The sequence below is a fragment of the Ruditapes philippinarum genome, unplaced genomic scaffold (genome assembly GCF_026571515.1).
Source record: "Ruditapes philippinarum isolate M1 unplaced genomic scaffold, ASM2657151v2 ctg1794_1_1_1_1, whole genome shotgun sequence".
In the NCBI taxonomy this organism is placed as follows: Eukaryota; Metazoa; Mollusca; class Bivalvia; order Venerida; family Veneridae; genus Ruditapes; species Ruditapes philippinarum.
Genome location: NW_026855931.1, coordinates 161,682 through 181,224, shown reverse-complemented (window position 1 = coordinate 181,224; position 19,543 = coordinate 161,682). Strand labels below are relative to the sequence as shown.

General features: G+C 36.2%; 1 protein-coding gene across 1 annotated transcript in view; it reads right to left on the bottom strand.

The window, feature by feature from the left end:
- Positions 1-19,543, bottom strand: part of LOC132744894 (phospholipase A and acyltransferase 3-like) — a 46,729-nt gene that overhangs the window by 7,907 nt on the left and 19,279 nt on the right. The window contains exons 2-3 of the mRNA XM_060733687.1: positions 10,279-10,465; positions 5,121-5,250 (exon numbers count right to left, since the gene is read on the bottom strand). Of these exons, the coding sequence (XP_060589670.1) occupies positions 5,121-5,250; positions 10,279-10,465 (317 nt within the window). The remainder of the gene's footprint in view (positions 1-5,120; positions 5,251-10,278; positions 10,466-19,543) is intronic.

The window sequence follows — 19,543 nt, the reverse complement described above, 5'->3', positions numbered from 1 at the left end:
TCGCCATACTATGTTCACGCAAGTACTAACGTTTAAACATTACTATCCATCGTATCGTTAATTTAAGTCACTGATGTAGAATCTAGACATGAGAAATTGTAATAGAAATCTTTTGTAGATATAGTCATCTTCACGGAAAACATGAGACTCTATGTACTGTAAAACAATTATATCTAATATACTTGTTCCATTTCATCTAGGCCAGTTAATAACAACTCTCTAAGGATATATTGCATATTGTCCACTCTCGTCATCGCAAGCTTGCTAACATTTTATATGTGTTATTTGACGCTCTACGATACAATAAGAAACTCAAACAATGCATCATTATCACCAGTTTTAACTTCGCGCACGTATCTTTTTAAAGTATAATTCTTTGTATACTTTATACTATTTCAATATAATTATAATCTTAACAGTCATAAAAGCTTCAAGTAGATTGGTAACAGAATAAAACTATGCAATTGCAAATACGGAAAATCGTGTAAGTAATTGTGTGCAAATCTTTCGGATCAGTGTAATATTATTGGGAGTTACTGTGACAACACACTATTGCATCGTTCTGTATGAATAAATGACCGTGTTAATTCATAAATCTTGTGCAGTTAAAGAGTCAGACACATTGCGTTCGAGTCCTATTCGGTTGGGACTTATGCATCATCGCAATGTAACCTGTCCTTACATGTAATCACTGTTAGCACCACACGCGTAGTGCCATATCTCTAATATATTATAACATAGCCCCTTAATAATCGAAGTACCACAAGCACAACTCAGAATTATTTGTAGATGAATTTTAGATCAATCTAAACATTTATGATATTAGTTATGTCTCTAAAAACGTCATGATTCTTCATAACTCAGAAAATATTAATGGACAAGGGACCGTGAGTTAACCCAATCCTGAAGGGTGTAACACTCGTGTAATAAATCTCCACGCTCCTCCTCCAGCTTGTACAAACACTTAAGCCGTCCTATCGTTAATACATGCACAGAGATACAAGACAATTGTTTGTCGAACATTTCATATCAAAATCGTCTACAGTACACAGTGTATAGCGCGACGCGCAGAAGACTCTCTGCGCTCGGCCAAATAAGACTCCCTTTTTTTCTTCACAGATGTTGGGTGTATCAGTAAAATGGATTTTTTGATGATTATAATGAACCAAAAAAATATAAGAGAATAGATGTGGACATAATGACACCATCTCCCCTTGTAGATTATATAATAGATAATAAGCTCCCGTCAAGTAACAGTAATACTCTTCTAGCATTGAGTGAATAATACATCTGATAAATTCCGCCATAATTTATCTAGATTATTCTCTATCTTGAGCAGCCAATATAGAAAGACATGTTTTGCACTGCCATTTAATTATTAGGTCTGTTTGTGGTGGCTACTCTGATTGCGTCAGCATCATCGCCTTGAATCAGACTTGGTTTACAATTTACTTTTTCAAAAGAGAATTAAGCTAGATGAGTAGAGCTTTTGATAAATGTCTTGTACTTCAGCTATTATACATTCATGTTCATACGCTCTTTTAAATCGAATAGCTCTTGGAATCTATAACTGATCGAGAGAGATAACTCATTGTAATCATACATCGATAGAATCACAAAGTTTTTGATACTCTTATTTAGTGTCTCATTGACACTAAGGCATGTTGATAGAGACTCTATACTCGTATGCTCCCAGTATTGAATAAATCAACGCTAATGTCTGAAGTGAATGTTTATATACTAATAGATTGATCCCGCTCAGAATTGACGAAACTATTTAACATGCCAATATTCGCGATCGCAAGTATTCGATTATGGTAAACTTAATTTACCTCATCTCGACATGTGCATTAACTTGACTATATATCATCCGTGACAACCTTAGTAGCTTAAACCCCTCACATGTGTAGTAGGATTCCCTCCACTCCTGAGTGTGATAAGAAACCGGTATGCTCTGTAGGTCTAACATTTCCTAAGATGAGCATTTAATGAACCACTAACATTGTTGAGCAACCAGTGAGATTATTACGAGGCGCGAGTGCGATTCTGACGCTCGACAGGGTGGTGTGCTAGAACCTGAGTAGCCGGCGCGCTCTGATGTGTATTTTCTAATGTTTTTCCTTACTCTTTATCTTTCTGGCTTATTGCATTCGTCTGTGTATTACTATTGATTACTCTGTGTATGTATGGAAATCTCACCATGAAGGAAAACCAATATCTCCCGTCGCATATACCGCTTCCACTCTCCGTGGATTTACAAATATTAATTAGTTCTAGGTCAATATCACCGTAGCTTGTAGTGTTGATACTTCAATATTTCCCGTAACGTATTATACGTGAGAGTTATATCATAAATCTAAAGGAGTATGTATAGGCATGCCAGATAGACCATCTCATCACCGTGCCGCAACATGCGTCTTATCTATGCACGGCCGCGAAAGTACACAAAACACTAGGACGCGGGTCCCTGGGGTACTTGATTCTAGTTAGTACATCGTCGAGACTGGTCATCGACGTGTTCAGTCGGAGTTGTACAATTTTGTTAAGGTCATTCGATATTCCAATGAGGTATGTGCATTATGCCGAGGCAGAGCAGAAGAAATATTGTATAAAGACTTTATGATAGTTAGAGACTATAGGTATTTCTTATTTCGTGAAGCTCCCAAGTTTTCTAATATGTGTGCTTTATATACCTGTCTCTGTCTCGCTCCCTCATAAATATGCACCCTCAAGATATGTTGTCCAGACAATGTACAGAGGACAGCAGCCCCGTGAGATAAAGTAACTACGGTTGATCCAGAATAGCACCTGACAACCCGATCATTTCATACTTGAAAATAGCCGCATCACAACTATTATGCGACATATTGCACTAATTATAAGACCGCTTTCCATTTCCCTCTATCCAGTAATGGCACCAAACCAAAAATCATCATGAATACTTCGGAAACCAATAATATATCAAAATAACTCTAAACAGGGAAGAAAGACAAGAGTTATTAGAATAAACTTGATTCTCAGGAAAAAAAAGGAATAATACTATAAATAATTAAAATTCTACAAATTCGGCCGGCCAAATAAAATTAAAACCGAAAACAAAAACAAATAAACCTAAACAAACCACCATCAAACAACCCCTAAACACAAAAACCTAAACCAGAAAATTATAAAATAAAATAACCAGAACAATAATTCCCAGAGAAATACGTCAAAACGAAAAAAAAAAATAAAAAAAAACCCAACGACCAGCCACATCACCCATTTTCTTCTCCCAACCACACCCAATAACCAAACAAAACAAACAAAACACAACCAACACCACACACCAAACAAACACCAAACAAAACAAAAACAATAGAAAAAACTCAAGTGCCCGATCCTAGCTATGAACCAGAAAACCTCCATAGTACAATAAGTCCTGGGAAATCCACACACCATGAGCGAGCTAACAAAACGCTCAATGGCCAACCCCTAACCGAATAGTAAAACCAATTGCACCTTCTTAACCGAGTAATCACACACACCAACAAAAAAAAAAACTCGATAAAAACAAAAAACAAAAAACACAAAAAACAAACAAGCAAACAACACGAACATGTGTTGATCTTCCAAAACCCAATAAATAAATACTTAATAGAAAAAACACTAATATGAAAAACTTAAAAAAAAGGAATCTCATATCAATCAGCGACTCAATCTTTCTCAACCAGATATCTACAAACTAACTTCCGCTTCGAAATTGTTTGGATGATTTTTTCAACTACAATTCATGATTGATTTTCTGAAAAATCTTATGCACATACTGGATAGTAAGGGAAATGGAATGGCAATTTAATAATAACAACCACAAGTAGCCAAATCATTTCGCAAATTGTCGTTTCATTCTGTTTAGAACCATGACCCGGGCTTTGCCAGGGCTCTTAACCCCGGATCAACGTCGTACAGCTCTACCTTTATCCTCCGGGGCTCTGCCTGTACCGATTTACCGGGGCTCTGCCGGCATATACCGGGGCTTCTTACCGTAGCTCTACTTGCTATATCATACCCGGATCATCCCCGGTTTGTGCCGGCAGGAGCAGCTACGCGTGGCTTTTCCCGGTATAACCCCCGGTCGTTTCCCGGCAGCAGCTATAGGGATGAAGCCGGCAAAGCTATACCTTCCCGGATAATCCCGGACCACCTGACTCCAACGAAGAGTGTAATTAGAATTTTGTCATCCGGGATGCGTAAAATGCTGCGGATTGTATTCTCACGGTATTTCTATAACCCGGATCAATTCAATGTGGAGTCTTGTTGCCGGCAGAAAGTTACGGATGTATCCCGGTATGATATCCCGGTTCGTACCCCTGTATCTCGTATCCAGCGAAGGATTACCGGACAGTCTACCGGGGCTCTACGGCGGCTCTGACCGGGATGTAAGTGAGACTTAGCCTTTACTGATTTGAAAAATCAAAGATTCTATTAACAGAACATGCTATTCCCATAAGAGAAGTGTGAACATTTTAAAAGCTAGACGTAAGGAATACATGCTTATCTGAAGCCATGCCATTCAAAACACAGATTCAAGACTCCCAAGATGATGTCTAACTCGAAGTGTCAATTAATAATGTTCTTATTGACTTAAAAAATTACAGGCTAGAATTAGTTTAGAAATAATTGTGAAAGTATGCATATGATACTACAGCAAGTACTAAAAGGTGTCATAAATTATGCTAAAGATATGGGTAATGTTTAGCTCACTATTTATTATTCTGTTTTTTTATTTCTATTTGCTTCGATACCGTTCATATTGTGTGTATATATATGTGAGAAAAATAAGAGGATTACCAATTGGAAGGTCTTGCGCTCCTTTATCTCCATGTAATAAAATGCCCAAAATGTTTTTTCTTCAACGGGTCTTATTTATATGAATATTATATAACTACTTCGTATCACCTGCATTATCAGAGGATAATTCTCGCCGCCTAAAGCATGATGTCCTACGATCTACGTTTTTAGAACATGTGTTGATCTAAAATTCATCACACAATAATTCCCTGTGTTGTGTCTTGGAATTGAAGGCATAATTTAAGCTCGTCCATATTTTAACAGAGGACATGATGTTCAAAACTATAACTCACCTGGTCACTTTTATACTTTCCATATCTACAGAACGATGCAAAATGTTCACAGTTACTCCATAAAACATTGTAGTCAATATTACCGAGCATTTCAAGGCCTTTTTGTACAATCTCTTGAGCTTTGTGAGGACTAATAATGAAAAGAAAGAAGAATTATCTTTAAAAAAAGATACTCGGCCGAAGTAAAACTGGTTAAATTGCATACTTTAGTTCTTAGTATTCTACGCAAAAACACATAAAAATGTTAGCAAAGCTTGCATGACAATGACATACAAATTTCTTTTAGGGTTATTAATCTTGAGAAATGGAACAGTATAAGATTTATAATTATGTTTCTTAACGAACATGTCCTGTTTCGGTAAGTGAACTCAATTTCTTACACCAATATCTACACAGTCGATGGCTAGATATTTTAATTAATACTTGAACAATATCGTCCGACAAAATTACAAGTAGCGTTAAGAATTTGTTTATTTCAGATGGAAAGTGCAATAAGTAGTAAAGAGATATTTTGTTTTTCTTACAGTTAAAGCGACATGTTTAAAAACATGTACGCAAAATTAACAGAAACATAAATTTCGTCAAAGTCCTTTTAGATGGTACATATGGAGACTGTGAATGAACGACTTGCTGTGAATGAACGACTTGAGGATAAAGTGAATAATATTATAAAGAATCAATTGAAAATTAGTGACATTAAAGTGACTTCAGTACAGCATATTCCTAACCATAATTCCGATTCTCAAACGCCTGGAGTTGTGATAGCAAAATTTAACAGTGAAAGTGAGCGGAACAAAATATTACAAGTGAAGGGAAAACTCCAGATAATAGTATATAAAGACATGTTTATCCATGCAGATCAGTCGAAGGATGAACGACTGAATCCAGTAATTTACGCGCAATGGTGAATGCTGTGAATAGGGGAATGATGAGTCACACACTCAGAATAATAGTACCTATCAAGCAGGCACACAAACTCAGAATTACAGTACCAATCAAGCAGGCAATAATCAGTTACCTTCGAATAGTGCTTCACAGGGTAACGCGGGTTCTAGTCATCGAGGTCGGGGGAACTGGGGTCAGCAAGGTCGTGGGAAAAGCAACAGAGGACAAGGACATGGCGGTCAAAGGGGTCAAAGTCAAGGATATAGAGGGCAAGGACGAGGAGGAAGAAGATAGATGGCTTCCGGTTTCTGGAGTGTAAATGGGTGGAGTACAGTTAAAGACAGTGATAATTTTATTTTAAGAAGTGAATGTGTTCAGTTTTTAAATGTTGACATTTTAGGTGTAACTGAGACTCATTTGTGTAATAATGATATAATTGAATTACCAGAGTTTGTTTGGTTTGGTAATAATCGCAAATCATTACATATAAATGCAAGGTCGGGCTCAGGGGGCGTTGGATTTTTAATTAAAAAGGAAATGTTGGATTTTGTGACATAGAAATTATTGATAGCAGTTTTGAAGGCATATTATGGTTAAAATTTTCAGATAAAGTTTCAGGGTTAAAATTTTACACATGTGTATGATATTTGCCAACTTATAACTCTTCTAGACGTTTGATTGATGTTAATAACTTTTATGATACTCTATTATCTAGTATATATGTATATCAAGTGATTGTCCATTATACATTTGTGGTGATTTTAATAGTCGTATTGGTGACAATAGTGATTTTATTATTGGGGTTGACGATTTGCCAGATAGAAATAATGTTGATTTTTCTTGTAACGCTTATGGTGACAAGTTATTAGCTTTCCTGATAGATAGTAACATGTGTTTATTGAATGGTCAAAATTATATAAAGGATGATTTTACATCAATACCTGCTAAAGGATGTGCTGTTGTTGATAATTGTATAGTCGCACATGATAAAGATTTCACAGTTATTAGAAGTACTGAAATTATTTCTTACATTCAGGTAAATACTGGCCTTATACCTGTATCCACACCAGACCACAACCTATCTCGCCTATGGAACAAACTATGTGAAGCTGGAAGAAAATGGTTGAAGGTTCTATTGGACCAGTTAAAAATCATTTAAAGGGTGTTTTCATATCTGCTAGAAAAGATTTTGACGGAGAAGTTCAAAAGTGTAAGAGAGCATATTGGGTTTCTTTACAGAATGAGTTACTTCTTGATTGTGAACATAATCAACAGAAGTTTTGGAAAACCATAGGCAAGATAGGTGTTGAGCAATCAAAGTAAAAGGGTATACCATTAGAAGTAATTTGTGAAGATGGTTCTATTACCAACAATATTAGTACAGTTTTAGATAAATGGACAAATGATTATAGCAGTTTGTAAGTAGACAATGCAATGCTGAAACTACCGTACTTAATAATGGTTGTCAAAGTAATCGCTCTTGTGATAGTTTGAATGAAAATATATCTATAATGGAAGTAGAGAAGGCTGTTACCAAAGGGAAGTCTGGTAAATCATGTGGTATAGACTCAATACCAGTAGACATTTTGAAAAACCAGTGTCCAGTGTCGTTTTTACAAATTTTATATAATGTTTGTTATAGATAAAAGTATACTAATATTATTGATACTAGAAAAAGGCCAAAAATCTACTTTTTGTGCATTTATTGATTTAAAAAAAACTGTGATTTTATAAATAGGACTATTTTATGGGACAAATTAATGAATTCGGAAATTGGGTTTAATGGAAAAGTGATGAATGCTATGAAATCTCTTTATAATAGTCAAGTAACAACTAGTGTTAGGGTTAAGGGTTTTTATACAGATTGGTTCGATGTTAAGTGTGGCTTAAGACAGGGCTGCTCCTTATCACCTTTGTTATTTAATTTATTCGTAAATGATCTGGCAGTATCTATAAAAGCAGCCGGAAAGGGTATTGTATTGATAATGAAAAACTATGCATCCTTTTATATGCAGATGATATTGTACTTATAGCTGAAAACGCAGAAGATTTACAGTTCATGTTAGATATGTTAAATAATTGGTGTAATAAGAATAATATGATTTAAATCCTATGAAGAGTAATATCGTTCATTTTAGTCCTGTTTCTGTTCCCAGAACTGCATACAGTTTCACATGTAGTTAACACAGTCTGAAAGTCGTTGCCAACTATACTTACCGAGGTCTGTTACTGACCGAGATGCTTGATTTTAATATCATGGTGAAATCTGTCGCTCAGAGTGCTGGTAGAGCCCTTGGTCTCCTTATAGCTAAGTCCAAGTCCTATGGTGGCATGCCATATAAGGCATTCACAAAACTTTACGACAGTACAGTATGCCCTGTTATTGCATATGGGACATCTGTTTGGGGAACAAGATCCTATTCTTGCATAAATTCAGTGCAGAGTCGAGAAATGAGATTCTTTATGGGGTTGGGTAAATATATATATAAATATGCAATTTATGGTGAGTTTTGTTGGCGCCCCCCTCATGTGAAACAGTGAAGATCTGTGTCTCAACATTGGCAAAGAGTGAAGTTAATGGATAGTGAGAGAATTAATTTCAAGATTTTTAGATTTTGTGACAGTAAGAGTAATAATAGTTGCAAAAATTGGCAAATTCTGTATAAGAAACATCTACATGATCTATTGTCAAACAATTTATTGAATATATTAAAAGATTGTATTAACATGTCTTCCAAACAGTTTTGTGATAAGATAAGTAAGTGTACCATGGATACTTTCATTCATGATTGGAGAACCAGTTTACAAACTGTCACGGGTCCCTCTGGTAGAGGTAGGAATAAACTTAGGACTTATACGCAGTTTAAATCTGTTTATGAAACTGAAAAGTATGTTGAATGTACAACTTTGTCTAGTAAATACAAGTCTGCGTTAGCTAAGTTTAGATATGGAGTTGCCCCCTCCGTTTAGAAACCGGGAGATATGTATATATCCCAGAAGAACAGCGTCTATGTCCAATTTGTGATCTTGCAGTGGAAAATGAAGTTCATGTGTTATTCCCTGCCCATTTTATCAGAGTCTCAGAAATGATATTGTTAAAAAGGCTATTGAGATGAATGCCTCATTTAACAATTAAAGTGATCAGGATAAATTAAACTTTGTACTCTCAAATGAACATATGTTAAAAGAAAGTTCCAAAACATGCTTTTTGATTTTAAAAGCCAGAAACAACCATTTATATAAATAGGTAAACAGACTACATTTCAGGATTAGTCATATATCCTTTTTATTACAAGTATTAGTAGCGTAAATAGTGAAAAGCAAGTTATATTATTTCATTCTATGTAGGAGATGGGGTATGTATACAGATACTGACAGTTTAATTTTTTTCCTGAAAATAATATTGTATTAAATAAGTGTTAGTCTTTAGAACATTTCTAAATTCATAAACAAGAGTGTCCGTCATGTCTGTATCTCACCTCCTGCCTGGAGTGAACAATTAATATAATTTTAAACACATAGAAATTTTAATATAGAAATATGATATATTTTAAATTACATAAATAAGTTGTTTTATCCCTGTGTTTTGATAACAAACAATTTTCTGAATGAAAGACATATCTCTATCAGTATTAACCTGTGTTTTGAAAGAACATAATTATATGTCAAATATAAACGAAACATGTGATACCTGTGAGTCTATGGACTCACTTAGGGGATAGACATAATTGTGTTGTTACTTTGACCTTCTTGATCTTTTTCAACCCTACAAGCTACCTTTTATATTTTCAACTAAATAACTACTGGCTGTACTCAATGAACATCATAATGCTTAACGAAATGGAATAAGGGACTTTTTCTTTTGTTATTATCTTTTGTTTAGTAGAGGAGAATTGGTCCTTTATTTTTATTCCTGAATGAACTTTATTCTGCGTAATTCCTAAATACGTCATGAAGGTATTGAGGCGTATAGTTATTATTGTTTTATATAAAGAAAATCCTTTGCTAAAGCCGTTTCAACGACACACCATTTTTCCTTTGTTTTAGGTTGTACTAAATTTAAGTAACATCGGTACGTTTTATTCACAGGTCAACTTCTCAGCTTTATTGATAGAGGAAGACGTCAGCTGAGTGCATTATGTCAAGACTGCCTTCCGTTTATCATTAAAATTTAAAGTAAATATCTGTTTCATGCACTTACACGATTAACCGTAATTTGATTTTATAAATCAATTATAATACCGGTAAATTCTACTAAAAGCCGAAAGCCTACCTCAATTTCTTATCTTTGGAATTATTTTTGACGCATTTGCAGCCATCTACAACTTCCCAAAACTCTTCGAGTTTGACACGAGCCTTGTCAAATGTTTTACCACAGATGGTAAACACACTGCCAGGAGTGCTAAATGCAGAAGATCCACTATTGTCATCACCAGTCAAGTGAATGACCATTTCCTCACCTGAAAAGGAAAACAACAACATAATTTTACACAGCTCTCACGGATTCAGTGCAAGGCATACCAATTATATATTGATATCGGATGACAAAATTTATGATCAACAATACACCGATATATCGACATTGATTTATTAATTCACTTTCATACGCGTGCACATGATTCAATAAAATACATGTTCTGTGCATACAATTATGATGATCTTGTTTAATTAATGCCTTTTGTCATCACAGCTATAAAATATTTCCATAACGTATTGACAGCATAGTTTAAGACAAGAATACCTGTTTCTGTAAATGTTTAGTGAATTTCCATAATTTCTTGACATCTAATTAATAAGTAACATTTGTTGATTTGTTTACATGTGTTCAGATTATTGATCAACAGAAAATAAATTGATATTGTTTCTATCGATGACAGCTGTACGAAATACCATTCTTTAGTATAATATTATGAGGCTATAATTATGAGCTAAGTAGAATTTGTCAAGAGTTGTCGTCCTAGGATACGCAGGTTCAATTAATCTGAGATCTAGATAGTAAACTCACAAAACATTTTCTAGATAAAAATACTATTTGATTTACAGATTATCTTGATCATGATCAGAGCTGCATCAGTACTAAGGATGTAGCACTTAAGTACAAGTGCCAGTGCTTGCCAAATTATGCAGTACTATTACCAGTACCAGTACAAGATTTTAGTTCGGTTCTTCAGTACCAGTACATTTTTTAGGGGGGGGGGGGGGTGGTGGGGAGTAATTAAGTATCAGTACATTACTTTTATTTATTCATCAAAGTTTGAATAAATACACAGTGTCAAAGAAAATAATTGTAAACATTATTTATAAAATAAATAAAATCATTATCTACTTTAAAGTAAACATAAATTTTTACAGCTTTAATGATTTAACATACTTTTTACAAACAATATTTTCATGTTATATCTTACTGCGTTAACTGCCCTTTCCGGGTAGAGGCATGGATTTTCAGCTCTCGTTATTTTTCGGAATAAAGTGTAAAATAAAAGGAATTTTAGTCACATTTTGTTGACATTTGGACTACCTTATAAATATTCTCATGCCACCGAAAGAACACAACAAATAGAAAAAACAAGTGGAAATAAGAAACGCAAGTATATTTCGCCTTTATCGGATACATGTATACATCCATGTGTAAGTACAGCTGATAGTAGTAGTCACGTTGATAGTACTCAGCAAACCGGTTTGACGGGTACTAGCTCAGCAGATAAACAACTTAGTAAAAGGGTCAAAGATAAGCCTTGCTCGCCTGAGTACTTTACATTTGACAGTTCGCACACAGTTTATTATCAGCCTGCAATGATGAATCGTGGTCAACAATACGACAAGGCCCTTTCATGCAGGCTTTGCAGTCGCCTTATACATCGCCACCATCGACACAATTTTTACAGCCGGTACCAAAAGAAAAAATACCTTTTCCACCCTGAGCGATCTCTATTACTGAGGACATCAATAGCATGAATAATCTGCTTAAGGTATCTATGGCTAAAATTTGTTATGTCGCAAAAAACAGTAAATTCTATTAGACTAAGTACTAAACTCACTGATTTGAAAATTAAAGTGAAAAATATAGCTGAAAGGGTGGCGGACGTTGAAAAAATCACAAGCGTTCGTAAGCAACCAATATGATGAAAAAGCGTAGACATAAAAAATACTCAAGATCGAATTGGCAGTTTAAAGAAAATTTGTGAGATATCAAATAATTTGATGAAAAACAGAAAACGATGAATAATTTAATGTGTGATGCTGAAAATAGTAGTATGCGAGAAAATCTCATTTTCATAAAGACATTCGAAATTTGAAAGTACAAAAATCGCATATTGATAGCATGGACATTGCCCAACCGGAACTGGAAGTGGAGAACTGTAAGCTGGAGATGAAAGCATTCATAGAGGATAAATTAGTAATTGATTGCAGTAAAATGCTTTTTGACAGCGCTCATCGACTTGGAAATCCGTACAAATCAAAGAAACCTCGCCCAATAATTGTCAAATTTCATATAGTTATGTTGAGCGTGAACGTGTTCGTACATCAGCAGTCAATTTAAAAGACGAGCTAAAACAAAAGATCTCGGGTTCGAGTTGAAATTCCTAAGGAGTGGCGTGATGCGCGTAAACCATTATATTCTATAGTCGATCAGGAGCGAAGAAGGGGGAAAAGTGCGATTTGTTGGCGATCAACTGCTAGTCAGTGGAAAACCATGTGTTTTATAATCAACATAGAGAGGTCACAAGGAGCAATTAGACATCGTCTCGTGGAACATTAACGGACTTGTTCGCAAATTATTAGATATTGACGTTTTAGAACTAATTAAATCACATGATATAATTATTTTGAGTAAGACTTGGTTGTCAAAAAACTTGCACTAAATTTAGATATTGATGGTTTTTGTTCGTACCATTTGTTTGGTAACAAATCACATGGAACGAAAAAGGGTGATCTAGTGGGGGTATATCAATTTATTACAGAACATTTTTACGCGATGAGATACAGATAATTGATACACATAAATGTGGATAGTTTTGGTTAAAATTATACAAAACTCTTTATCATTTCAATGTTGATATATATCTATGTTGTGTTTTTATTCCACAGTTATTGTTAGAAATGAATTTGATATTTTTGAACAAATTGAATTAGGAATAGAAAAACAAAAATTACTAGGTATAGTTGTGTTAAACGGAGACTGTAATAATAGAACTGGTACTAAGGTAGATTTTTAAAATTTTGATAAATTTTTGGATAGCAATACCGAATAAGAAAGAAATTCATTTATTTTTCACAGAAGCAATATATATAAAATCTTAGATGTTCAAGGCAAACGACTTATTGAAATGTGTAAGACAACTAACTTATTAATAGGAAATTGTCTGCTTTTTATGAGCACATTTGTCTCGGATCACATTTGTCTCACGAGGTGTGACCGATGTGCTCGTAAACATTCATATTTCGACAATTTCGAAATGTGACAAATGTGTTCGACACACAATAGAAATGACAATCGAAGCACATTTGTCTCACATTCTTCCGTAAAATTCTAAAAAGGTAATAATCATGCCCGTCCGTTCACCGGCTACCAGCCATAGTTCTGTGTTCTCTGTATTAATAATACCGTTTTAGGTCACTTCCGGGCAATAAAAAACTTTCTGCCTCTGCATATGGGTCATATATTAAGTTAGAGAATATCCCTGCTCTGAAAATTTATGCTGGTGCAGAACCCAAACACATATTCAGAGAGTTTATTTTCATCGTTAATTGTGACACGTTTCTTTCCGATACGTAAAGTTTTATAATATTTAAGAAATATTCTAAGACACAACAAGGTAGTATCTATGGTGGCATAAAAGGAACATACTAGGCTGATCTTATTCATTACTTGAGCACGCGATAGCTATTACGTGGGCACGCGGCGATACTATTACATGCGCACGCGATAGCTATTACGGTCTAAGGCCGCTATTCCATTTATACGTGATCAGTGGTCCGCGTCCGTCATCCGCATCCGTTACCGATTCGCTAATCAAAGAATACGTTGAATCTATTCCTTTTGTCCGTTTACCATCCGCTTCCGCGACGGCATCCGCGACGTTTCGCAGGATGAGCGATTTTTTACGGACGCGGACAGTCGCTGACATGTCTCATCCCTACAAAATACCTTGAACGAAATTAAATACTTTATCGATTTCGAAAGAAAAAACTAAAGAAGTCACCAAAATAGTGTAGGAGAACATATAAGCTTATGATGCAGCAATGACAGATTAAAAAAAACAACATCTGGTCATCGGTTGCTAAAGAGATGTTATTTGAAAGCCTAACTGATATTCAATGTTTGTTACCTAATTCTTTGATGTTACAACTGTTTTTGGTATTAGAATGAAATTATATCATATTCTATAAATAATTATCCTCTGTTCGCTATACTTCAATAATAAGTATATAGAAAATAACGTACCTATGGAATAATACCCACGGACATGCCCGGACACGGATCACTGACGCGGACCACTGATCACGTATAAATGGAATAGCGGCCTAAAGGAGTAGATATTGCGTGCGCATGCGATAACTATTACGTGCGGATACGGATACAAATTCCGCGTTTGGACCATGGGCGCGCTTTCTCGCCCCGAGTGAGTGTTGGACCTTCAGCGGTTAGAGGCAAGTGTTTTTTCTCACTCGACCACGGAGGCTCGTAAATGATCTAATACCCCGGTCACATATTCACGGAATACGGCCACGGAAGAACCATGGATTAATTCCGACATCGTCCGTAGCTACCCGGACTGGTCATTAGCTCTCCGTATTGTAACCGTACAATCGTATTAGTACTTGTATATCCGTAGTGATCCTTAACAATTTTTGAACATGCATAAAAAATTGCTATGGAAGAATCAACCGTAGCGTATTCCTACTAATCCGTATTAAAGCGTACTGATACGTACTGTTCCGTACGAAAACCGTACTAGTCCGTACTGATTTGTAGGCCCCAACGTGTCAAGGATTTCCACGGTTTGATACGGATACCTACGTATTTGTACGGTTATCCTACGTATAAGCTACGGTTTAATAAGGATTAATACGGCATTGTCACGGAATGCCACGATCGCAATACGTAATACTACAGAGAGACAGGGATTAGCACGGTCTTATTCGGTTTATTGCGTTGCAACATGAAACGGTATGGAATGGTACGACCCACCACTGTTTAGTACGGATAAATTAAGTATCATGAACTTATTAAGGGTATAAATACTACCTTCTTGTTAAAAACAGACATACATGTATTGCGTTTCCATGTCATTCAATAAAAGATATTTGCCATTAACTGGCTGTAACTGTACATTGATATGGCCCAGAATGCGGAGGCAGTGGTCCAGCTGCTTTATTACATGCATAGAGGTATAATATGTTTGAATATCGTACTACAATTCATTAGTAATACAATAACATTTAATGTTACATATTTTACAAAAAAAATGGATCGTGAAATTGGAGTAAATATGTACATAAAACGACGTGTCTCATAAGTCTCAGACGCTGGCCGTTGAGTGATAATAAGATTAATAAACAAGTTTTTTAAAACATAAACATTCACGATAATTAATTTAATTGTAAAATGAACAGCCAATTTTGGAATCAAAAGAGTATTGATCAGCATTTTTCATTAATAATTATTTATGTGATCAGGTAAGAGAAGATAGAGGAGATGGTGGACTAGAGATTGGCATTTACGAAAACCCCGTCATGGCCACTATGAGGCTCTCATGGCCTACCTTGTTGCTGAGAATCCGGCGTTCTACAAGAAACTCACTAGAATCGGACCTAAAATGTCGGACGCGATGAGGCCGAATCCTCTCCGCTAGAAACATTGAACTCTGCAATAAGTTTTTCTAGATGTTCTTTTCTTGTGAGGCATTTTGAAAATGAGCATGAAAGAGGTTGTGGACGGATATAATAGGTCCGTATAGATCCGTGGCTATTCGTTCTTCTCAGTATCAGACCGTACTTATTCGGACTTACCCGTGCTTATTCCGTAGCAGACCGTAGTGTATCCGCAAAATGTCCGTCCTGATTCGTGTCGCTCCGTATCAAATCGTGTCGATCCGTAGCAATCCGTGTCTCTCCCGGGGCTTTTACCTACATTTTGGCGGTAAATCCGTCGAACTCCGTACTCATACCGTTGTGTTTCCGTACTGGAACCGTGGCGGTCTACGGAATTTGACATTTCCGTTGAAATTCGTGACCGATTTTAGACTGTTATAGTAGCTCTTCCGTGGCGTTATCCGTGAATATGTGACGGGGCATTATAGGAAGAAAATGAGAAAACCATCCCACATTTTGTTTTCATCATATATTAATATATATAATCGCCATTTTCCAAGAATTGCTGCTTTCATTGATGCCAGCACTATTAAGTGTTGAGAATTGAGTACCGCTCAAGCCGGTGCTAGGGGGCGTGAGGGATGTTGCACGAATCCATTATCCCTCATGTACAGACTCAATCAAACCGAGTCTGCGATTCTCTTGTAATTTTGTTGTGATTAATGCTTCCGAGGGATCACTTTGTTTCCAGATTTTTATACATCACAACAGCAGGTGTCAAGTGTTGTGTGGCAGCTGTAAAAAGTTGCCCCGTACTTCAGTTCAGTGATGTTATATTTTTCTGGTCCTTCGGGATCATTGATGCAAGTACTATAAAGTGTTGCGGATTGAGTACCGCCCATGCCGGTTCTAGTGGGCGTGAGGGATGTTGCACTTTACATTATTCCTCATGTACAGACTCAATCAAATCGAGCCTGCAATTCTCTTGCAATTTTGTTGTGATTTCGAGGGATCACATTGTTTTCAGATTTTTATACATCACAACAGCAGGTGTCAAGTGCTGTATGGCAGCCGTAAAAAGTTGCCCGTACTTCACTTCAGTGTTGTTATTTATTCTGGTCCTTCGGGATCGTTGATTTCAGCACTTTTAAGTTTTGAAATTTGAGTACCGCTCAAGCCGATGCTAGGGGAAGTGAGGGATGTTGCATTTTTTTTCATTATTCCTCATGTACAGACTCAATCAAACCGAGTCTGCGATTCTCTTGTAATTTTGTTGTGATTAATGCTTCCGAGGGATCACTTTGTTTCCAGATTTTTATACATCACAACAGCAGGTGTCAAGTGCTGTGTGGCAGCTGTAAAAAGTTGCCCCGTACTTCACTTCAGTGTTGTTATATTTTTCTGGTCCTTCGGGATCATTGATGCCAGCACTATTAAGTGTTGAGAATTGAGTACCGCTCAAGCCGGTGCTAGGGGGCGTGAGGGATGTTGCACGAATCCATTATCCCTCATGTACAGACTCAATCAAACCGAGTCTGCGATTCTCTTGTAATTTTGTTGTGATTAATGCTTCCGAGGGATCACGTACTTTGTTTCCAGATTTTTATACTGCAAAACAGCAGGTCAAGCGCTGTGTGGCAGCTGTAAAAAGTTGCCCTTTACTTCACTTCGGTGTTGTTATATTTTTTTGGTCCTTCGGGATCATTGATGCCATCACTATTAAGTGTTGAGAATTGAATACCGCTCAAGCCGGTGCTAAGGGGCGTGAGGGATGTTGCACGAATCCATTATCCCTCATGTACAGACTCAATCAAACCGAGTCTGCGATTCTCTTGTAATTTTGTTGTGATTAATGCTTCCGAGGGATCACTTTGTTTCCAGATTTTCAGATCCGCCATTGAAAAAACAATTACAACGTGCATGAGTTTTAAAAAGAATCCGGATAATGCCATAATTATTGAATATCGGGTCTCGCAGAATCGGTTGAGACGGCACGATAATAAGTATCCCGTACCTGGAGATTTCACGGTAGAATATCGTGTCCCGCTTCATGTTTTGACGGAATTACGCTTTCCGTGTCTCTCAGTATTGCGCATCGCTTCGTGTATGTGCTTCTCAAAGGCCCGATTGTGGTAAAAGAACCAGCTTGGGAACCATCTGGTCTTTTTGCTAAATGGCGGACAGGTTATTGGACACTATTTTTTGTTACTCTGCATGGCCATAGAGGTCTAAATGTAAGCTGTTTTCTGTTTAAATTTCGTCATGCATATGTTTTTGACATTTTGGTCGAAAAATGCGAGCAAATGTTGTATTTGATCAAGTGAATTTAAATTAGAATATTGGTAGTTCTTCCACGTCATACGAGAGTAACAAATGTGATGCTAGGAATTTTTCATAGAATATACATGACCCCTACTTTTCTCATCATTTTATATCAGTTTTGTCAAAACTCTTTAAAATGAGATGAAGATTTGTTCTCGAAAAATGGGTCTAGCTATGTTTTGTAGCTCTGACGCAAGAATCCGGCGAGACGTGAAACGATAAAATAGAGAAAATACCTATCCCCAAAGAAAGTACAAAACGGCAAGATTGAAAATGTTGCAGGCTTGGTTTGATTGAGCCTGTCTATTAACGGTACTGTCAAATGCAAACTTTCATCCATGCCCGCTAGCACCGGCTTAAGCAGAATTCAACATTTTAACATGAAAATGGTGAAATTTTGTATAAGAAACAGCCGATGATCGTTTAATTATCACCCAATTACGGTGTTCCGTTTTGACATAAGTAACATTTTTGTCTCCCTGAACCGCTATGTACGATAGTTCAATGATTAAGGCGTGATGGTACAAGGAACAATGATGAAACAACGATGGCACGATGGTGAAATCACAATAATGCGATGACTCAATGGTGAAAATAATATCGCGTTTTCATCATGATACCATCGTATTTTTACCATCGTAGTATTGTCTTTTCATCATCGTACCATCACGTTTTTATCATTGTGCCTTTGTTGCTTCATCATCGTACCATCGTTGTTTCGCCATCGAGCTTTCACCGTTGTACAATCATGAACGGGATTGCATATATTTCAATGTACGACTTCAGGTTCAGCTAATCAAATTTCTTGAATTAGAGATATTAGAATTAATAGTTTAATTGTAGGTTTTAAGTTTAAGATTTCATAAAAAAGCAGTAGCAAACCTATTGATGATTATAATTGGACATGAGGTAATACGGCGAACCTCGAAAACTTTATCAGAGCACATTTGTCACACAAATGAGTTTTTTTGGTTAGACATTTGAGTTCCCATTTGTCTCATGTGGGACATATGCGACCGCATCGGTCTTACGGAAGACAAATATGCTCGGATACGAATGTTCTCCTACACTGCTTAATGAAAATGATTTTACATTTAACAATCGAAATGGAGAAAGTGTTGTAGACTACTTACTATTATGTAAACCTGATTTTCCATATATTACTTAGTTTAGTATTTTGCCAATAACTGAGTTTTCGGATCACTGCCCGTTTAATTTTTATATAGAACGTAGAAGCGTGCCGAATGAATCACGTGACAATGACCCGGATCAGGAACAATTTCTCGCATTGGATGACACGCGTGTTGATATGTTTAGATCGAAACTGTTGAATGATATATCAATTCTTGATCAATTGGTTACGGATTTAAATAGCAATTCTATTGATGAATCGGTTAGCA